General features: G+C 44.9%; 2 protein-coding genes across 9 annotated transcripts in view; both read right to left on the reverse strand.

Annotated features, from left to right (window-relative positions):
- Window positions 1-221: 221 nt before the first annotated feature.
- Window positions 222-6,123, reverse strand: FIGNL1 (fidgetin like 1). Of its 2 annotated transcripts, none has more exons than XM_039521371.1 (2): window positions 5,776-6,123; window positions 222-2,451 (listed from the first exon to the last, which is right to left on the reverse strand). In XM_039521371.1, exon 2 carries the CDS (start codon window positions 2,446-2,448, stop codon window positions 379-381), a length of 2,070 nt encoding a protein of 689 aa, XP_039377305.1. In that variant the 5' UTR covers window positions 2,449-2,451; window positions 5,776-6,123; the 3' UTR covers window positions 222-378. The 2 variants fall into 2 exon arrangements, with proteins under 2 accessions (XP_039377305.1, XP_039377304.1); XM_039521370.1 differs by having other exon boundaries at window positions 5,725-6,122.
- A 5,668-nt stretch (window positions 6,124-11,791) lies between these two features.
- DDC (dopa decarboxylase) overlaps window positions 11,792-16,001 on the reverse strand; it is a 93,103-nt gene continuing 88,893 nt past the window's right edge. For all 7 annotated transcript variants that reach the window (XM_039525212.1, XM_039525214.1, XM_039525215.1 and 4 more), the window contains one exon: window positions 11,792-15,506. In XM_039525212.1, coding sequence (XP_039381146.1) covers window positions 15,315-15,506 — 192 coding nt within the window. In that variant the 3' untranslated portion in view covers window positions 11,792-15,314. The remainder of the gene's footprint in view (window positions 15,507-16,001) is intronic.

The raw sequence follows: 16,001 nt of genomic DNA on the forward strand, positions 1-16,001 counted from the left end.
ATCTATTCCCAGCTTCTGGCAAACAGAGGCTAAGGACACCATCCCAGCTAATAGCCACTGATGGACCTATCCTCCATGAATTTATCTAGTTCTTTTCTGAACCCTGTTATTGTCTTGGCCTTTTCAACATCCTCTGGTTGAGAGCCTACTGCAAACTCTTTGCATTGAAGTGCATTTCATTCTCAGAACTCAGGGCAAGGAAGCAACATAAAATCCAATAATGAATTTAATCACATTTATTAAAATAGCTTTATTACAAAGAATTGTTATAAACAAAAAAAAAAACTTGAACATTGTAAATGACAGTTGATCTTAGTGTGGGTATGTATGAGACAGAGAGAGAAAGAAAGAAACTTCTGCACGACAATTCAGATGCAGTTATCTTCCACAGCCAAATGTTTGGTTCCAGTTTTCATATAGTTCCAGATCCTTTGAAGACACACTGGGTCGCACAGTTTTGAAAGCACTGTCAAAGTCAAGAAAAGAAATAGGCCGAACTTGTTCGGGTGTGATGGTTGCAATGTCCATGGACTGAAGGCTACGGATAGGACCTAAAGAAGCTTCTCGACAGAGCTGTGTCATGTCTGCCCCAGAAAATCCATCAGATTTTTTAACTATGAGCTCAACTTCCTCTTCTCTTAGACAACAGTGCTCCTTTGACATCAGACGAGTTACAATCTGCTTCCTAGCTGAAGCTTCAGGAAGAGGGATGTACAGCCTTTTTACCAGTCTTCTTCGGGCAGCCTCATCAATTTCTTGTGGCCGATTTGTTGCTCCCACCACTAGAATACGGTCTTCAGACGAGGTTGTTGCTCCATCCAACTGGACTAAAAATTCAGTTTTTATTCTTCTAGAAGATTCATGTTCCCCATCTCCACGCTGAGACAAGAGAGAATCGATTTCATCAATGAAAATCACAGCTGGCTGCTGACATCGTGCCACAGTGAACAGTGCACGAACCATCTTTTCCCCCTCACCTACCCACTTGGAGGTCAGCGAAGAGGCACTGATGCTAAAAAAAGTAGCTCCTGATTGACACGCAATGCACTTGCCTATAAGAGTCTTACCTGTCCCAGGAGGGCCAAAGAGAAGAATTCCTTTGGGAGGACCACGTAACCCTGTAAAGATGTCTGGTCTCAGCATAGGCCAGACTACTATCTCCTTTATAGTTGCTTTAGCAAACTCTACTCCAGCAATGTCATCCCAGTTCACTGGAGGTCCATGGTCCATGATCTCATGCATAATAAGTTCAATCATTTTTGGTTCTATGTTCTTCAAACGTTCATCCACTGGAAATGAAGACTCTGTTGGTCCAGCGCCATAAGGTTTATACTGCGGCCCTCCATTTTCATTCCCATCTTGTCTTGGCACCGGAGGGACAAATTTTCCAAATGGACCCCGAGACCTTCCAGCTCCCAAAGATTTTTTAATACCACCATAGGATGAGACTGGTGTGCGTTGAGGCTGATTGTGATATTTCTTTTGCTGGTCTACCCAGAGCTGTTCTTTTGCCGTTTTAAAATCATTGCTCTCTTCACTCCCATTTCCACTCCCTACAAAGTTCTTGGCTTCTGTACTAATGGAGGGCTTGGAAGAAGCAAGGCTGGAAGTTGTACTGTTGCTTTCATCACTGGAGCTATAAAATGTTTTCCTTTTTCCTGGATTTCCAGACCCTGCCAGAAGAGAGGAGTGATTAGAAAAAGACAAATTCTGTCCAATCTCAAAATGACTTGCGGGTTTCACAGAACTGCTACTTGCTGCTTTGTTGTTTCCAAATAATGGACTTGCATAGAAACCTGTATTAGGCAGTTCATTTAAAGAGGCAGAGGAGGCAGGAAGTATATCTGTATTTTTGGTCACAGAAGGCACACTACTTTGAAGACATTTCAAAGATGAGAGACTCTCAAGAATATCTGGTCCCTGACTTATACATTTTGATGAGTTAGCCCAGAGATCAGTATCTACAGCACTGCTGCACACATTGAGTTTAGGCAGACCTGGAGTAACAGAGGCACTGACCTCCTTATCAACTACCACAAAGGCATCTGCTGGTGCCATCAGAGAGCTTTGGAACTTTTTGCCAGCATGCATCAACTCCTGAACACTCTTTAATTCAAAGACATTACTTGTTGTCAAGGAGGACTGCCACTTGTCACTGTCATTTTGCTGACATCTTGCCAAAGTCAAAATGTTTTCAGCGTAGTTATTCAAGCCAGTCTCTGCGTTGTCAGAGTCAATAATGGCAGAGTATTTCTCTGCATATTTTTTGAACAGGTTGGTAGCACAGACCTGGGAGATCTCAGAGTTTGCCCATGCATACTGAATGTGCAGAATCTGTGCACGGTATCCATCTGCCTTCTGTCCTGGTGTACAGGTGTCAGAGGTAATTGCAAAGTAATTCTTCTGCCATTCATTCAGGTGTACAGCACTAGAGACAGGTGTCTGCATGATCTATGATGAAAGAAACAGAAAAAGATTTTGCATTAAGTTACAAAGAAAAAAGTTAATTTCAGTCACTAAATTATATTTTTGCTACCTTCTCTCTTCTAAATTCATAAATGTATAGTTAATTAATTGATTACTATTTTAAGTCAGGGGGATAGCCAGCAGACTCTGTATGACACTTAGCTGGGCTGGATACTTTACCATTCCTACAAAAAACAACAACATTTATGGCATAAAACCGTTAGGAACCAGACTTTTCTCTCTCTCCTTGCAGACTGCTCCTTATAACAGGTCTCCCTGGGAGCGGGGTTAAGAGGAGAACTGCAGAGTAACAGCTGGCCAGATGAGGTGGATTAGCTAAACACAAGTCAGCAATGGTTAACCCTTCTTGGAGAGAAGTCTATAGAGTATTACTTAAGACAAGTATTTAGTTGTCAGAATTAAGAATCTGTTACTATGACACTAGTGGAAATGATGAAAATACATAAAGTTTGTGGGCTGAGGAAAAGGGAAGAGACTGGAAAGCAGAGGGCAGAGTTTAATACAGGGTGTTTGTGATTTTTTTTAAAATGAAAATTAAGAGCATGTATTACTCGATAGCAAATGCTAGAGTACTTTCCAATAATTCACCTTTTCAGATTAAAACTTGCCATTGCTTTCTTTCTGTCCACCAGTGAACCTTTTAGTTTTACAAATCCCTCCAGGTATTTTTAAATTAAAACTGAGGGTGCACTTCTTTTTACAGAGCTGCAGCAAAAGTGGCTGAAGTATGAGAGATAAAATATGGCCTGGAATGAGCCTTTCACTAAATTTGGAAAAATATATATACACATACATTGTATTTGATTGACTTTCAAAGTTATCATCTCTTTGAAGTGTGCCTATTAGCTAATTTTGGTAAAGCCTAGACTTAATGGTATCAGTACAGGCACATGTGCGTGCTCAGTTTGGGAAATCCACAATTATCTCAAAAGACTTTTTAAAGAGCTCTTATCCTGCACCAGTCAACCCTCTTCTCCAGTAATTCCAGTCCTTCAGTCTCCCCACGAACTGTGTTTGTTTCAATGTGTTATAGTTTCAAATTGATCAGGTTCTAGGTCTTTGGCCTCAGAGTGCATTGTGACTTTCAGTAAATTTAAATCAATGATTGTGGAGTAGAAATTGAGCATGTTTATAACTGAGCATTTAATCTGGGCTCCAGAACCTGAGTCACTGGTAATGATACACAAGATGGAAATAGTCCAACCTGAGTCTCACATCCTAGCCTGAGTTTGAAAACCTGCCATTTGGGGAGGAGGGAATCAAAAATTTTTATTTGCACATCCAGATTAGAAATCAGTGAGACACAATGGAATCCCACAATGCAATTTTTACAATCATCTTTCAGGGTAAAGCCCATACAACGCTCTTAAACTTACAATATAAATGAGATTAGAACACTGATGATACACATCACAAGCAACATATTTTAGTAATCTAGTTCTATCTGTGAATTAAGGTGCAAGCAATTTGCTTCCTATGCCTAACAGAACAAACAGCACATTTAGAGACAGGATGCCACTAGTAGGTCAGATTACACATATCAGACACTCTTTACTAAATGAACACACATTTCAGGAACATTTCATAAAGTGCAATATGTTACAAGCAGTGGGTCTATAGTTCAGTGGTGGAAATTCATACTGTAAATTCAGTTATTGCCAGGTGTATGCAGTCTACACCCATGGAAAGGCCCAGAGGAAGAAATCTGGGGGCCTGGTAAATCATGTGGGCTGGGCCCCTATTCCCATTTCATCCCAGTTAGATATGGGGGCACTAAGCTCAGGGCCTTACGCACCCTTCAGTACCAAGTTTACCATGGCTCCGGGCCCAGAGTCAGAAGGGGCCCCAGCTAGCCCGATCCCCCGGACAGCTAATCCAGCCAGGAAAGCTACCCCCGCCCCTGCTCCACCTCGTCCCAGCCCTGCCCCCACTCTGCCCTTTCTCCCCCAAACCCCTTCCCCTGAGCTATGAATCCTAGGTGACTGCAGCAGGGGTCAGCCCCACCCTGCACTCACTGAGTGTCGGGAAGTGGAGCAACCCGGGCCCAGCCCACTCCGCCAGCTCCTAGCCGTGCCACCGGTGAGTGCAGGGGGCGTTTCCCCCCTCCTCCAAAGTCCAGGAGCCGGGGAGCAGAGCAGAGCGGGCTGGGGATGGGTCATTCCACTTCCTGCTGCCCCCAACCCGCTTTGCTCCTGCCCCCCAAGCCTGGTGGGGAAGGGGTAGAGGATCATGATGGGGAAGAGAAGAGGATGGGGGAAGCTGAAGCCCAGCATGCGGCATCCCCTTTGCAGAAGCTGGGGCTCCCCTGTTAACCCTCACTCTGACAAGCCCCACCTCCCCTGCATCTGTACCACCCTGATGTGCACCCCCAGACACCCTCCCCAAAGCCCCAACCACCTGGACCCCCCACCCAAATGAACTGCACCTCCCCTGCACCTAGAGACACACACCCCGATGAGCCCCAAACACCTTCCCCTGGATCCCCTGCAGAATCCCATTGCCCCTGCACCTGGAACCCCTCAATGAGCTTCTGTGCATCCAGATCTCCCAGAGCCACCCACACCTAGACTGCCCCACAGAGAACTCTTTTACCCCCACCTGGATCCCCCCACACCTGGTGCGCCTGGCACAGGGGGGCAGGGCCAGCCCTTGCACTGTGTCAGGTGCAGCCTCACTGCCAAGTCCCTGTCCCAGTGGGGAGGCTGCAGGGTAATCTCCCACCTCCACGCAACCAGTGACCTGTGCTCCCCACAGCCATGTACTCCCATTTTAAAATATTGTGCATAGAATTTTTAATTTTCTGGTGCAGAAGCCCCTCAGGAATATGGGGTGCTGTGGAGCTGTGAGGAAGGTAGTGGGCAGGGGGACGGTCTATGGGCACTGGGTGAGCGGTGTGATGTGCAGGATGCTATGCAGTTGTGCGGGGAGGCCAGCAGGGGAGATCTCTGGAGGGGAGGGGGCGGGCCATAGAGATCTATGGTGGAGGTCTCTGGGCAAGGGGGCACTGGGCATAAGGGTGGGGTGCCATGGTGCAGGCCCACTCTCAAGGGGAAGGGGCTGGGCAGGCCAGTGTGCGTCTGGCAGCTGCAGGTTTGTAAACAGTGCCCTCCTGGCTGGGTTGCGCTGAGCGGGGCTGCTCTCTCTATGCTGTGCCTCACTGCCCCCCGCCCCACGGGGGCCCACAAATCTGTGTGGCACCGGGCCCACAAAAAGTTAATCCGGCCCGGGCACCCTTACCTATTGCATCTGTATGTCCCGTGGGGAGCTGCTGCTGCTGCCTGGTCTCACCTGTGCAATCCAAACAGCTTCCCACCGGTCTCGGCGGGTACTCACGGGGGAGGGGCGGAACCGATTTAACTAAGGGGCTGGCGTAGCACGTTTCAGCGCGGGCACAGCCCCTGCAACAGGCGCAGCGCAGCAGAGTCCTAGTGCGGACTTGGAAGCACGCGCAGCAGAGTCCGCGCGGGCGGGGCGGGGCTCGGGGTCAGCAACCGCCTGGGGCCGCGCGTCTCCCCGAAACGTTCGCCCCCACGCGGCTACGACCCGTCCCCGCCGCGCGTTCCACTCTCGTCTCGCGGGCTCCAGTCCCGCTCTACCTTAGCCAATCGACCAACCAACTCGGCGTCAGAGAGCGCCGGGGGGGACGGGGAATGGAGGGGAGAGGCGCAGCCAATCAGAATCCCGGGGGGGGGGGAGAGGCGGGAGAGATAGAAAAAGTCGCGGGCAAGTGGGCGCGCGCCGCCATCCCCGGCTCTGGGATACCCCGTAGAAAGCCCGGCCGTGGCGGCGCTCCCATTGGTCGTGGCAACAGCGCGGCCTTCCAATAGGAGCAGGATCCGTACCGGGGGGCGGATACCGAACAGACGCCACTCGTGGCGGGCTCTCAGCGTGTGCGTTGAGGGCGGGGCCGGGCGAGCAGCTTTTTTTTGTTTAATCACGAGCATCCGTCTCCCTGCGCGAGGCCCCTGCGGCCGGGGGGGTTGTTCCCCATGGAGCCAGCCCCTCCCCCCATCTCTGCAGCCCCCTCGCCTGGGGTGACCAGATGGCCCCATTTTAATAATAGGGACGGTCCTGATATTATCCCCCACCCCCGTCCCGATAGTTTACACTTGCTGTCTGGTCACCCTGCTCTCTCCCCTTATCACCAGCTGCTGCTTGCCCATTGCCCGCTCTTCTTCCTGCCCCACTCAGCCCCTGTGTGCTGTCCCCAGCCCCCTACTGCTAACAGCCAAAGGCTTAAAAATCAAGAAGTGTCCCGCCCTTCCCTCAGTGCAATGGGGTTAGAAAAATCACTATTTAAAAATGGATTTTTTGTCATCTGAGTTTTTGAATCTTTACTGTTCAACTCAGGTCACCTTTTCACGCTGCACAACCATGAAGTGCTGGGGCATCAGGAAAACCCACAAACCCAGATCCACATAGGGATTTCAGTTCTCAACTCCCAGATCCACCAAGGGATTTCAGTTCCTGACCTTCCATGGCAGTTAGGAACTGAAATCCCTTTATGAAGCTGGGCCTAAATATTTTAAGACTCACAATGAAATGGCAAGAATGGGCAATGCTGCCTTTGTGTGTGTTTTTAAGATGTGTCACATAAGCTGTCTCTACATTAAGAAGGGCTCCCCTCAGATCTTACCCACTTTGGCCTACTTGTGCCAATAATGTGGCCAGGGTGCACATTTCTTAAGAGGGGCTTTGAAATCTGTTGTTAAAACTAGACCACCACTGTATTAAAGTTATGCTCCATCTGTACACTTTGTACTCTGTTGCAATTGAAATCAGTATATTTGAAAATGTAGAAAACATCCACAATATTTAAATAAATGGTATTCTGTTATTAACAGTACAACTAATCACAATTAATTTATTTAATTGCTTGACAGCCCTACTTGCAACTAATCCTGCCACTTTATTTGAGAAGGTAGTCTTCTTACATCAGGCAACAAAGAGATCGTCAGGATCATCACGCCCTGATCCTGCAAGTTTTTCCACATGGCTCAGCTTCCAGGCTCAGGGCTAATGTAAAGGGCTGAGAGTATGCATATATTTTAATAATTCTGCTTTGAGACTCAACTTATATTAAGACAAAAGCCAAATACATAAGGGAACAGTTATGGGAATGTAAATAAATATCCAAGTGGCCTCACAGTTCATATAAATAAATGTACAGAAATAAAATATTTCATTACACATTCTATTTAAGAGCACCTATGAACTGTGAGAATATTTAAATTAGAAATGGACAATGCTGAATTTCAATTTTTTTCCAAACGAAGGGACTTTTTTTCAAAAACAAATATTTCCCATTTCCAATTTGCTGTACTTAAAATATCTATGCTGCCTTAATTGTTCACTTCCCTCATTTAAACTGTAATATTCCTAATATTCCTGTACACATTCATTTTGGCCAAAGTTTTCAGATAGCATTTTCATCGGTGCAGTGTTCTGTCCACAATTACTTTTGCCTTCAATTTAATAAATGCAGTCATTTAAGTCACTCATGTGGGGTGGACCACAGTATTTAATTTTCTGTGGGCAACATTTCTTACAATGATTGGTGGGTTTTTGTTATTCATTGACTTTATTATGCCACCATTACTATCTAGAGCAGCCAGGGCTTAAATTCTCAATTATTATTTCCCAGAGGCCCGGCTCCTGCATTCGGGGCTCTGGGCTTTAGTCCTGCAGGGGGAAGGGAGCACCAGGGCTCATGGCTTTAGCCCCGACACCTCCCACGGGCTGAAGCCCCGAACCCCAGCATGTGCCGTGGGGCTGAGGCACTGGGGCTCCAGCTGGTTTGAAAATATTTATTGGAGCTAGGGTTGCCAATTTTCTAATCACACAAAACTGAACACCCTTGCCTTGCCCCCTGCTCCACCCCCCCCCACTACCCCTTCCCTGCCCTGAGGCCTCACCTCCCACTCATTCCATCCCCCCTCCCTCCATTGCTCGTTCTCCCCCCACCCTCACTTTCACCAGGATGGGGCAAGGGTTAGAGATGAAGGAAGGGGTGAGGGCTCCAGCTGGGAGTGTGGGCTCCGGAAGGGAGTTTGGTTGCGGGAGGGGGCTCAGGGCTGGGGCAGGGGCACAGGAGGGGGTTTGGGGTGCGGGCTCTGGTTGGGCAGCACTTACCTCAGGTGGGGCCCAGAAGCAGCCAGCATTTCCCTGCAGCCCCTAGGCAGAAGGGCCAGGGAGCTCTGTGCGCTGCCTGTGCCCGCAGGCACCGCCCGCGCAGCTCCCATTGGCCACGGTTCCCAGCCAATGGGAGCTGCGGAGCCAGCGCTCGGGGTGGGGGCAGCACAGGGAGCCCCTGTGGCCACCCCTGCACCTAGAAGCTGGACATGCTGGCTGCTTCCGGTGGCCGTGTGGAGCCAGGGCAGGCAGGGAGCGTGCCTTAGCCCTGCTGCGCCGCCGACAGGACTTTTAGTGGCCTAGTTAGCAGTTCTGACCAGAGTCGCCAGGGTCCTTTTTCAACAGGCGTTCCAGTCAAAAAACAGACACCTGGCAACCCTAACTGGACTCTGCTGACTGCAGCAGTTCCCAAACTTTATTGGTTCATATACCATCTTCTTACAAATTTCTCCTTTTTGTGCACATTTATTTTAGGCTTAAATAGATTTAAGTATTTACTAACTCATAGTTAAAAAAAAAGTTTTGAATTTGGCTGGTGGACAGGTGCCTGGGAAAAATTAGAAGCAAGGGCAGTTTGGCTGGAGGAGTCTGGGTGGGTGGGTTAGAGGATGTGAGATTAAGAGTTGGTTGGGAATTCATAGACAAAATATTTTTTTCCTCAGAAAATGCTGACATGTCAAAGCCAAAACATTTAACTGGAATATACTAGTTTTGGCAAAACTTTCATTGGGAAAGGTTTCTCAGATCCAGGTTGGAATTTCTGGCATAACCAAGGAGAGAGAGAGAGAGAGAAAGTCCCACTCCAAAATAGCTGAGTGGTCCAAATCTCTAGTCTGCCTGAATCAGACCAGGGACTTGAACCCAGGTCTTGCACATCCCCATAACTAGTTATTGGCAGTGGCAGTTTTGAGTTTTTGTGAAAAGCTTCAAAAGGTCCCACTTTCATCCTAATGCAGAATGGGCTAATTCTCAGAATCTCAGTTTTGCAAGATAGGAAAACTTGTTTCCTGCTATGACAGCTCTCCGGGTACACTCTAGGCTGGACACAACCATTCAACAGACCCCTCTCCTCTTCACCTTACATATCTCTGCTCATAACATCAATGAATACTTGAAGGACATAATGAACTGAGGGAAGTGGTCCCAGGTGGAAAGGAAATCCAGCCTGTAAATTAAGAACTGTGAACTGCCTGCAGCATCTGGTAGCGTGAGAAAGCTGTTTGCTTCAAATCTTACTTAGGGCTTGGCTACACTTGAAAGTTGCAGCACTGGTGGAGGCTTTCCAGTGCTGCAATTAGTAACTGTCCACACCTGCAAGGCACATCCAGCGCTGCAACTCCCTGGCTGCAGCGCTGGCTGTACACCTGGTCTGCTTGGGGTATAACGAGTGCAGAGCTGGTGATCCAGCGCTGCTGATCCAGCGCTGCTCGTCAAGTGTGGCCACACACCAGCGCTGTTATTGGCCTCCAGGGTATTAGGAGATATCCCAGAATGCTTTTAACTAGATTACTCTCTTTGTTTTGTTATGCAGCCTCTCTTTGTTTTGTTGTGAACTCGGAGCTCTGCAGCGCTCCGGAGCACAGGGAGCTGCTTATCTAAAAAACAAACACTGCTCCTGTTTGCTGTGATCGATCTGGTAAAGTTTAGGAATTAGATTGTGGTTTTAGCTGTTTATTAGTAACCAATTCTGACTTTTATCCCTTATCAGTAGGGCTCCGTGTCTGTCATGGAGGTTGCGGAAGTCACGGATTCCATGACTTTCTATGATCTCTAAGACTTCTGCAGTGGCCAACGTGGCTGATCCTGGGCCCAGCTGCTCAGGTGCTGGAGCGGCCCTGGAGACAGCCACACCAGCATGCTGCTCGGGCAGCCCCCAGCAGTGGTCCTGGGGTGGCCAAAGCAGCTGCAGTCCGTGGCCCCAGGCAGTGATCCCTGGGCAGCAGGCAGGAGTAGCCGTGGTCTGCTGGCCCTGGCAGTGGTCCCCAGGTAGCCAAATGGAGCAGCCGTGGTCTAGGGCCCCCGGCAGCTGGTGGTGCTGGCTCTGGGCATCTCCCCCTCCACCCCAGCATCGGCCCCTCCAGATGCTCCCCCCCGCCAGCAGTGGCCCCCCATGCCTGCCTAAGATTTAGTCACGGGTATTTTTAGTAAAAGTCATCGACAGGTCAATTTTTGTTTATTGCACATTACCTGTCGATGACTTTTACTAAAAGTACCCGTGACTAAATCCTAGCCTTACTGATCACTTATCATTTAACATCTATCTTTCTCTAGTTAATAAACTTGTTTTATTGTTTTATCTAAACCAATGCATTTTGCTTCAAGTGTTTGGGTACTTGCTACTCAGGTTAACAAAGGTTGGTGCACAATCATTTCCTTTGATGAAATAACAGACTATTAATGAGCTTGCATTGTTGAGTTGTGTGGTGGACAGTACAAGACACATATTTCTCAGGGTGCAAGGCTAGGACTAAGAATTTGCTTGTGTCATCCTGTATGTAGTTCATGAGTGGCTGGGAAAGCGTTCTTGTAACTTTGCTGGGAGTGATTTTGCATGCTAATGGCTGTGTGTGAGCAGAGCCTGGAGAGGTTGCTTTTTCACATGTACCACTGTTTGGGAACCTCTGATCTACAGCATATTCAACTGTCCTATGCTATTTTATGCAGTGTAGTTGTAGCTGTGTCATCCCAGTATATTAGAGAGACAAGGTGGGTGAGGTAATATTTCTACTCTGTTTTAGTGATAGTGGGCCTTTAGATTTCCCCCTCAGTTACACTCAGCTGATTTCACTGCAGTTGCTGCTTAGACCAGAATTTGGCCTACTGGGCATAATGCCATCTCTATCTTACAGGATTATAGGAATCACTAAGAGAAGATCAACATGTGGCTGTACATTTTTCAAAATGGTAACTACACCTATGCCCGGAGATGGAAAGACTGTTTATTGTCAGGATTTTTCAGAATGATCTGAGAAAAGAGAGAGGTTCCTATGGGAACTATGATTTGCAAGTTTACACCTCTAAAGAAAATATGGAGTCAAATTCATTGATGCTGAAAATAGGTGCACTGACTTCAATAGAGCTGCTGCTGCTTAAGGAACTTGGAAACCCTTAAACTTTTGATGATATTAACCCAGCCTTCTCCATTTTATGTATAACAAAAGTAGACAATACAATGACTTCATTTTGTTTATTAATGTTGTCAATAAGCTCTGCATGTTTGGTTAACAGGCTTTGGATACAGATTTCAAGTAAAAGAAGCTTTCTAACCACAAACATACAACAAAAAGACACAGAGAATCTAAACATTTTCCAACCAAAGTCAAGCGACGCCAGGTATTCAAGTTAGGCACTAGCCATCATTTATGTTATTCTAGTTTCCCCCTTACCTTCAATTTTTCAACTTTTTTGTTCTCACTTGTATGTTTTAGCCCCTGTCCTTGAGCATTTCAAGTGTAAGGGTGTCTAGCTGGTTTAGAACACAGTTATAGAAGACAAACTGGAGGGATGGGGGGAAGAGTACTATTGATAACACTCACAGAATATGGTACCTTTGCAGTTTACAACAAAGAAAAATAACTGATGAACAGAATCCAGTACTAGAAGGCAAGAGGGAAACAGTAGAACTGTAATAATTTTAATGCAGGCAAGTGTATTACATATTAGCAATAATCAGTGATTTAGAATCAGTAATTAAATATATTTTAATCTACTATCACAGTAAGAATGTACATATTGTACTAGCTAAGAAAAATCTGCAAAGTTATTCAAAATTGCCTGATTAATTTTATTTTTCCCCTCATCTAGCAGCTACATTATATCCTGTGGAATTTGGATATTCTGCTAAAGTGCTGTTGTTAGGCTTCATAGTCATCATCAATGTTAAACAAATGAATCAACACAAATTGTGTCAGCTTTTGAACAAAAGGCACAATGGATCTGGGTTCACACATTGACCTAACATTGGTTTCCAGAAGCCATTTCACCCACAAATAGATTTTATAGCTGCATAAGAGGAACACCATGGTTATGGTGTTTCTTCTAATCACCTAGTTTTCACAAATGATGCTTTTGTTCTTGACTGGATTACATGGCCGAGTATTTTTTTTCAATAAAGTCAACACTTTAAGGCAACAATTATACCTCCCTTAACTACCCACCCTTTACCTTCCAAGGGAAAATAGGGCACAGGAAGATGTGTAAAAAAAAAAAGCCTTCACCATTTCCTTATGAACTATAACAAGTCACCTCACCCCTGGAATTTAGAAACAAGTAAATATGAAACCCAGATTTCTGCTTGCTGCTAAGTTAGGGGCACTGTAAATCTACAGACCCTTCACTTCTTGTTTTAAAAAAAGCAATTGGAGCAAAATCTCTTATTAATTTTAAAATTAAATTTTTTTTACTATATTTAGAGTATTTCAGTTATAAAAATGGCTATACTTTTTTCAAAATGATTACTTCGTGTTTGGATTAGAGCTGCATGGAAACAACTTTTTGGTGAAAATGTATTTGTTTCTCAATGAAATTTCATTTTGTCAGAAATTTTCCGATCCGGTCTAGTAAAAACTCACCATCAGTGCAGTGTTCCTTTCCATTATGCACTTCCCATTCAGTTACTATGAGACAGACAGGTTTTAATTTCAGTGACAGTAGTAAACCCAGGCAACTCCACTGATTTCTGTGGAATTATCTTCAATTTACAGATTATTCTTCAAATAAATCGTTTCCTCAGAAATGAATTTAGAAATACAGAGGGAGTGTACTGATTTCATGAAAAGTGTCAGGTAGTGCACAGATTTCAATCACACATGAAATCCTTACACAATATTTCAAGATGTATCACTATGGAGTAGACTGATTTTTTTTTTAATTCAACATAAAATATAATTCAAAGACAGCCCAATCCCCTTATAATCATTAATAATAATGTATATGATGGACAATGCCCCAAAGATACATAGTAATTAATGGTCTTTTATGTGACTTCAGAGCAAATGAATTTTTGAGACTTACATTGCTGTAAGTGTGATATAGATTTATGTTAGGCTCAAGTATAATCTTTACTTTTTCTGTTTTTAAATATGTGTGAACCTAACATTTGTTTTCAAGATTTAATTTTTTTCTTTTAATAGAAGAAAGTAGCATTGGTTGTAAAACATGTACTTGATATGTTAGAAATCCCAGAACAGTAGCATTGTGCTGGTACATGAGAATATGAGAACAAAACCGACGAGACTATTTTCACAGTCCAGTCTGGGAAATTATATAATTTCTACAATTTGAGTACATGTTTGTAAAGTAAATTCATACTTTAATAATTTTGCTGTTCAATATTATGAGATGTTAATGATTTTTTAAAAATCATTTCAATGTAAATTAATTATAATACATCACTCGCACTTAAAACATTTCTACCAATTTGTAGGACGTCTCTCAACATAAAGTCTATCAAATCAACAGAAACATTTAAAGCACTGCCACAGTAGGATCATTGGCAGCAGATCCAGGTACAGGGAGGAAGTGGGAAGGGTGTGGAGGGGATATGTACCCCAAGGAGAAAAAGAGAGCAGGGAATGGGGTGCCTGGGGAAAGGGCCAAATGGTCTCAGGCCGTGCAGATTCTCCTGTTCTCCCTTCCCAGACAGGGTACAGGCAATGTAAGGATACCTAGAGCATACTTCAGCTCAGGGGAGCACTGTGGGTTCCTCCACTCCTGCTTCTTCCCAGCACCCCATCCAGCTAGTTGGACTGAGCAGGGCTTTCTAGATTTAGGTCAATTTTTCATCTAAGTGGAGTGGATTCTTAAATGTTCAAAGAATTACACTGTGGGAAGTGGTGGTGTGTGGGGAGGGTGGGTGGGAGTGAGGAAACAGTCTATTCTTCCCTTTCTTTGTTCAAGTAGTCAGGAGAACAAACCCCTTTAAAATTAAATACCTATTGTTTTCACTATTTAAAGCTTTGAGTTGGTTCTTCTACCTGCCAAAAGGCCAGCACACATTCCAGTGACATCAGGTCTATAAACATTTTATTATTGAAGTCAAATCCAAATAAAATGTGCCTATTCCTCAGTTAAAAAGTGTTTCTAGTTCCCTACTTACTTGCAGCACCAGTTAGGCAGTCAGATACTACACTGATGTAGGGCACAGAAGTACCTGTGTAGGCAAATAGAATTAGCAATATGCAGAATATTGCATTTTAAGAGGATGGCTGTCTCCAAAGCTTACCCTTTTTAAGGGAAGGTAGAGGAATCTATATAGAAAATTGTTACATTAGGAGCTATTAGAGTTTCTCTAATTCCTTTTCTTACCATTGGCTCTGCCACCACCAAGGAAAGCAGATGTTTTAAAGGGCCACTTGCAAAACTACCATGGTAACAAATAGACCTGTAACAGGATAGTGCTTCAACTGTGTTATAATAAGGTAATTTGGTCCTGTCTACATAGGCAAGAACAAACTGTTAAAGCCATTTATAGAACTCCTTACAGCCCTGATTTTTACAGGGCCATAATCATGGTATAATGCAGTCAGGAGACCATGTTACAACACAATTTGCTGACAGTAATTTGGCAAGTATAATATCAATAGTTACATTTCCCCCCTCATAATTCCCCCTCCCATTAAAGAAAACTTGGCAGCATGGAGAAAATCAATTAACACCCTTTAACCCACTCCCATTCCTCACTGCTGCTGCTTGTCCTATGCATTCAGAAGTTCAGTTGCTAGCTCTGAGATGTGCTTCCAGGCAAATTGGATATGGACAGATTCCACTGTGCGGGAACAAATGGCAAAACGTAGCACAAACTTCTCTCTCAGGTGACACGGAACCAGATGGATCTTCCTGGCTTCATTTATGCTTTTAAGAAGTGCCTCATTCAGTTCATTGGAGCCCTGAAATAATTGTAAACCAATAAACATGAACTTTAAATGCCGGTTTGTTACCTCTTGGTCCCACCAACCAACACTGTCTACCTAACTATAATACCAGCACTAGTCTGCACCCATTATTTCTTCCCATGACCCAAATCCCTCAATCCTTTGCCACCAAAAGTTTGTGGGAATACAGTGGGTCATGGGATAATTTTTCAGTCATTTTGTGAATCACGGACCCCAAATGGTTGAGAAGCAGTGGTTTAGGGCATTTCTGATGCCAGACAACTTTTGGAGGAGCAGAGGTCATCAATATCTGCAACTTTATAGAAAAAATGTTCATTATTTTAACTGCCTTTCTAATGTTTTAAGAGCTAATCAAAGACAATTAGTAAAAAGTTTTGCAATGAAATATTAATATTTGTGAACTAAATCCTTCAGTTTTTACTCAAGTACAACTCCAACTGAAGACATGTTTGAATAGAAAGATGGAAAGATCTGGGGTGGGTGGGGGGG

The sequence above is a fragment of the Mauremys reevesii genome, linkage group 2 (assembly GCF_016161935.1).
Source record: "Mauremys reevesii isolate NIE-2019 linkage group 2, ASM1616193v1, whole genome shotgun sequence".
Classification (NCBI taxonomy): domain Eukaryota; kingdom Metazoa; phylum Chordata; order Testudines; family Geoemydidae; genus Mauremys; species Mauremys reevesii.